Raw genomic sequence first — 6,000 nt, forward strand, 5'->3', positions numbered from 1 at the left:
CAAAACATACCTGGCACCTGGCTAATTTTGAACACTCCTATACAAACTATACCAGCCTTCCCCAAATGTTTTGGGCTACAGGGGAAAAGGTGGGATATAAAAAATATATATAACAACAACTTCACTCAGCCCCAACAAAATCCAGATGAGCCAAAACATCTGGATAGTGGAAGGCTGGTCTATAGTCCTATATCTCCTGCTATGGACCCTTTAGGATCCTGGCGTGGTGGGGGGGGGGAGAGAAGATCGCCACCAGCCGGTCCAGTTAGCATCAGGGGATCTCTTACTATCATGTGCAAGATACAACTAGACTATCATGTAACCCGGGGAGGGGGGAGCTTACCACTTGGGAGATTCATTCACAAGAATGACACCCCACTCAACTCTGTAAAGAGAGACACAATACATGAAGTCCTTGTTAACATGATTTCCTCACCACTGTGACCCACCATTTCAGGACAGAACAGCTGGCATATAGCCAAAGTGTGTTTAACTAACAGCAGATCCACAACCAGACACTGAAGTTCTCTCATCCCACTCTATGCATATACGGTATATGTTGTGTATATAAACACAATGCTAGCTCTTGTACTTTTGCCCTTCATACTCTTCTCACCACCTTCACTCCCCCCAATCGCATGTAAAAATTGAACCTCAATTTACATTAAATTTACCTCAACCTGCCTGGTAAACAGATTTCACAGTACAGTTAACAAGTAATTCCACAAAATATATATCCTGGGAGGACAACAAAGCTTGCCAAGGTTCAGAGTTACCACATACTCCAACTTCCTACATGGCCTTTGACAATGTACAAAGATACCACCAGATATTTTATTTTGAGAGGGGAGGAGTTAAGATTGAAATGTTCTCATCCTCTTCCTGTCCTACTACATTTAGATTTCTGATTCCTGTCCTGTTCCCATGCTGACGTTGAGGCTTTCCATGTAGTCCAGACACTGACCCACCCCAGACCAGCTCAGATTCAGCAAGGTAGGCCCGTTGCCATTTGTTCAAATCAAATTTCAAGCATTAATAGAAGGGCTACACATTGATAAAATAAGGACTCCAGGTCAGAAGAGTACTTCACTCCTCTCCAACCTGCAGACAAATTGTGAACAACATTTGGTTTGTTAATTTAGTACAGTATACCAACCATAGCACAAAAAACCTTAAAACAAATTGCAGAGCCATCTTCAACCACTGCAAATATGGTCTTCCATCTTAGTCCTACTAGAACCCCATACAACCTCCCCAAGTCACAAATCCTGTTCTCCTTTTCTTCAGGCTCTCTTCACATCAGGGCCATATACTTAAGCTTTTACTGTTCATTCATCTGAAGTCAAATGCCACATCCCTATTCTGTTTCAGGATCCATACTCCATTCACAAGCAAACACTTAAGTAGGGGGAGAGAGAGTCCACTCTGAGCATGAGGCAGAAATAAAAGGGGCTATGTTGAAAGTGTGTTAAGAGATAATGAATCCACATTAAGGCACCTTGGGCATATTTTCTCTAGGGATAGCATACAGCAAGTGATCACCCTAAGTCTTGCCCTTGGGTCATTCCATATCAAGTGATGCATTTTTTCCCCTCATGTCATCCAATTTTTGTCATATTTTGTACACTTGTTGAATGATCAAAACTAAGTTTGCATCTTTTTTTAAAAAATCTCATCCTGTTTTTGAATTATGAGGATTTGAAATTTCAAAAGACGGCAATTTTGACTTTGCGGGACTACACAAAAACCTTTAAAATTTCTTCAAAACTTAATGGGCTTTAATGTGATATGTCACATGATAGGCTTACTTTAAATTTTAAAGTTAAGTTACAAAATTGAAAATTTTAAAAATTGTATTTAATATTTCTAAGAGCTACCTGCAAAATTTCTTATTGGTATCTCAATGGGATCACACTAAAAGAATGTTTTGTACATACATGTCTGCCGTATGGGGTTCTATTTAGGCTAAATGTGTCTTCTTGGAGTAAAATATAACAGAATAAACAAGATTTCAACCTATAATATAATATAACTATAATATAATGCCTACTTCAGGCATTTCTTTAGAAAGTTATTCAGTTAAAAGGTATCTGAATACTAATCAAGTTTTTCTTTTAAAAATGTGTTCCAAAGCGGAGTGATAGCTTGTTGTTGCATGATAGAATTAACACTTTAAAAGAATTATTCTAAGTGCTTCATTTCATGAACATTACAACAAAATACATGGAGGGGATATATCCAGTGTAAATGCTGTATTGAAACTTTTGAATAAATGTTTTTTATTAAATAAAAAATAAATGCTTCTGATCAAGCAGAAATGTCCAATGAAGAGAGGCATTTATCCTGCTAAACACACTCATTCGTTTGAATGAATGAAAGACTAACAGCCTTATGTAGTGATCCCATACACACTCAGAAACAAGCACTTCCAACAGGTATTTTCACAAGTAAACCTGCACAGAATTGAGCTGCTTGCATGTTTTGTTTGCTTCACCCACTTTCAAGCAGATTCCCTCTTGCCACCTTTTTATGCCATCATATTCTGTTACCTTTGCAACTCATCTCCCCATTCCAACCACATTCTGGCTGTTAAGTTTCTAAAGGCAGAGGGCTGCCTTTTGTTTGGGTTCCCATATAAAGAGCCATGTGCACCGATGGTGCTGTATTATTAATCAATCAATCATCACACGTCATTATGGAAATGACATAAAAGACAACAACCCAGGACCCATTTCTAAAGCTGCATTTCGTTTCTTCACCCTCCACTTCAAGCTTCCACCCCCTTAAGGGGCTGGAAGGGGAGGGGCTGCTGTGGCCCTTACAAATCCCCCTTTCCACGCCCCACCAACACATGCAGTAAGAGAGTCTAAATTTAGATTCTTAACTTCTCAATGCAGGCACTTGCAGGTTTTTTTACTCATGTCGCCGGCGTTCACCAGACCCTCGAGGCTGCTAGACCAGGGCATAGTGATCACCAATAATTCTATTTCTTTATCCGAGAACACACAGGCCCAGCGCGGGGAGGAGGAAAGCGAGGCGCAAGAGGCCGGCCAAGCCCGAGCTGCCCATATTTTGCCTTCCCTCCTACCCCACAAGCTCTCACGCTGCGCGGAGCTGCCCCCCTTCCGTCTCCCCCCACCCAACCCAAACTGTACGCCTCTCGGGACAGAGAGTTCCCGGGAAGGCGGGCGGCGCTGCACCAGTCGGGGCCCTCAGCCCACCGCCGCCTATTCCTCTGCGGTCTCGCCCCTTCTCTTCCGCCGTGAAGCGGGAGGAAGCGAGCGGAGGCGGCGGCGGGCAGCCCCGGCCCAGGGGAGCCCCACACGCAGGGCGGCCTCTCGCCCTCCTCCCACTCCCGGGGCCCACGGAAGCCTCCAGCGCGTACCTGCGGGCGCTGAGGGGGGCGAGGGCGAAGCGGCCTAGCCCGGCCCAGCTGGCGCCGGACCCTCCTCACGGCTCCGCTCGGCGCGACGTCCTTCCTCTCGCCCGGTCCCCTCCTTCCCTCCCCGGTTGGGGGCCGAGGGCGCAGCCCCGAGCGGGGGCAGTTGGCTTTGCTGCGCGGCCCCCGCCCCCCGGTCCTGCTTCTCCTGCCGCCGCCGCCGCCACCTCCCTCGTCTCCTTCTTCTGCTTCTTCTTCTTCTCCTCTGCCAGCCGCTCCCTCCCTCTCCCTTTCCCCCTCTCTCTCCCTCCGCGGACGCAAAAGCGCGACACTCGGCGACGCTTTACGGCAAAGCCGCCAAGCGCCACCGGGCAGCTGCCTAAAGAGGGCGCGAGGCTCTGCTCGCAGCGCGCACTTCGGGAGTGCGATGGGCGACTCCACGTGCGGGTGCAGGGCGGGGAAAGACAGGGAGGGGGGGTTGGTGGGTTTTTTTTTTTTGTTTAGTTTTAAATAAGCCTAGTTAAAGGATGGTGGTCTTGTTTATTTTAATGAGTTAAAACAAAAGGGAACCCTGACAAGATCCTTATTTCATCAGCCAACCTGCGCCCACAGGCGGAAGGCCACGCTCTCCTCGAGCAAACATCGAAGCAGCGGAATGAATGCACACCTTGGGTTTTGTTGCGTGCGCGTTTTTAAAACGACTGAATAAACGCAAAACATATTTGCCACCACTTTCTATGCCCCGCACATGGAGTCCAGCCGAGGCATATTAGCGAGCCGGAGGTGTTTGTAGGGAAAGCCGTTAAGATTGCAGCCGCTTTGTCATCACCAGAGAGACGCACTAACGTCCCTCCCCACCCCGCTGCCGCTCCTATCACCGCTGTTCCTCACTATGGGCGGCGCGCCACCTACTGGCCGGAGGACTACGCAGCGCCTTGCTGCAGAGGCTCAGCCTTCAGGAAGGGATCCTGTTTGCGCCTCGTTGCTGCTGCAGGACTGCGAAATGGGTGGCGATGGCCCATTGTAGCGTCCCTCTGGCCGCCCCACACGCTTCTCAGAGCCGGCTTCCCAGCAGCGAGCTGCCTTGGGTCCATGCATGGGTCTTGCTGGTAGCCCCCCGACCAAAGCAGCCTCGGCTTTCCTCCAGATGCGGGGCGGAGTAATGCTACCTAACCCACCTCGCGGGGTTGTTGTGACGGTCCCAAACGATCAAAGAATTGTGGAGTTGGAAGGGGCCACCAGGGTCACCTAGTCCGACTCCCCTGCAATGCAGGAACCTTCTGCGCAGGCTGAGGAAGCCATTTGCAGACCTAACATGAACCCCTGAAATAAGTCGAGTCGACAGGTTCTGACAGCTGGATGCTAGAAGGAAACACGTGTGTGTGTGTTCAGTGGGACTCCCAAGTCCACAAAGCGTCCGCCACAATGGAAAGGTTATTTTCTAAGACGCCTCAAAACCCTTCGGGAATTTGGATCGAGAGGGCTGCAGCCCTGTGCTGCCTCTGGGGGGGGGGGGCAAAGAAAAATGAAAGTATCCCCAAGTTTCAAAACTAAGGAATTAAAATAATCGAAAGTGGGCCCGTAGAGGGGAAAAGAGGAACGTGTAGAAACTACGAATTTCTATTTTAAATTTTAACTATTAATTTCGGAAGTAGGGAACTTAATAACCTGCACTTCCATTATCCCCACGTACCAAAGCTTTCCCCCCGACTGCGTAGCCTTTTCGCACAAGGCTCCATGGAGTTGGGCACAGCTAAACCTGCAGAGAGGAGTGCGAAATCCGCGTCGGTTTGCGCCACTTCAACTGCCAGCTTTCCCCCGAAGAATCCTGGGCGTTGTAGTTCGTTGCGTGTCGGGTGAACTGAGTTCTTCCAAGCCCCGCACAGAACAAACCATGACAACAGCTCATCCAACTGTGCATACTGAGAAAAATGCGCAGCCTTCCTTGCAACCCTAATTCCCAACCCACGTCTGCTCTGAAGCACTAGTGAATTTAGAGGGGGTTACTCTCAGGAACTGGAGTTAGGATTTCTACTTTAGGGTTTTTTGTTTTTTTAAAAAAATGCTTTATTGATTGTTTTTTAAACAAAAACCCATAACAAAACAGAAAACCAGATCAAACAGTATATAACAATCAACAAAAAAATCCAAAATTAACACTCCTCGCATACCAAAAAGAAAGACACAAAATTAAGTTCATCCTTTACTAATTCTAATGTGACTTCTGGTCCCCCCATTGTGGTTCTCTCTCTCTTGTTTTTAAGGATTTCCACTTCAGGAGTAAACAAAAGGGGGTTGTTTTTGGCAATGTAGTTCACATTTCTTTGGAAGATTGTTAAAACATATGTAGTATTTGTGTGTGCATTTGTGTGTACGCACACACACTTATATTTATTACAGTGCCTAACAAAACAGAGATTTTCAATTCTTACAGCAAAAGGTTTCAGCTACTGCCTCCTTCAGGTGCTCTGAAGTGAACCCAAGGGTTCTTTAGCCAAGGTGGCAGTTCAAGGAATATTTTCAAGTGCACCCTTTGCTGTAGCTTAGCAGTGCTGAGCTGGGGAGGTTTTCCTCGTAGGGCCATCAGTAAGGGAAGGTGCAAGGAGCCATCTCCCAGAGTG

The 6,000-nt window shown here is 47.2% G+C and overlaps 1 protein-coding gene across 5 annotated transcripts in view; it reads right to left on the reverse strand.

Moving 5' to 3' along the window:
* Positions 1-5,338, reverse strand: part of RNF111 (ring finger protein 111) — a 52,941-nt gene extending 47,603 nt beyond the window's left edge. Inside the window, exon 1 of one of the 5 annotated variants that reach the window (XM_082198392.1) lies at positions 5,073-5,338. In XM_082198392.1, the coding sequence (XP_082054518.1) occupies positions 5,073-5,118 (46 nt within the window). In that variant the 5' untranslated portion in view covers positions 5,119-5,338. Of the gene's footprint in view, positions 1-3,385; positions 3,688-5,072 lie in introns of those variants that run through there. The other 4 variants (XM_082198393.1, XM_082198390.1, XM_082198394.1 and 1 more) reach the window with 4 other exon arrangements.
* Between the last annotated feature and the right edge of the window lie 662 nt (positions 5,339-6,000).

Source organism: Podarcis vaucheri (genome assembly GCF_965113315.1).
Source record: "Podarcis vaucheri genome assembly, chromosome: 14".
Classification (NCBI taxonomy): Eukaryota; Metazoa; Chordata; class Lepidosauria; order Squamata; family Lacertidae; genus Podarcis; species Podarcis vaucheri.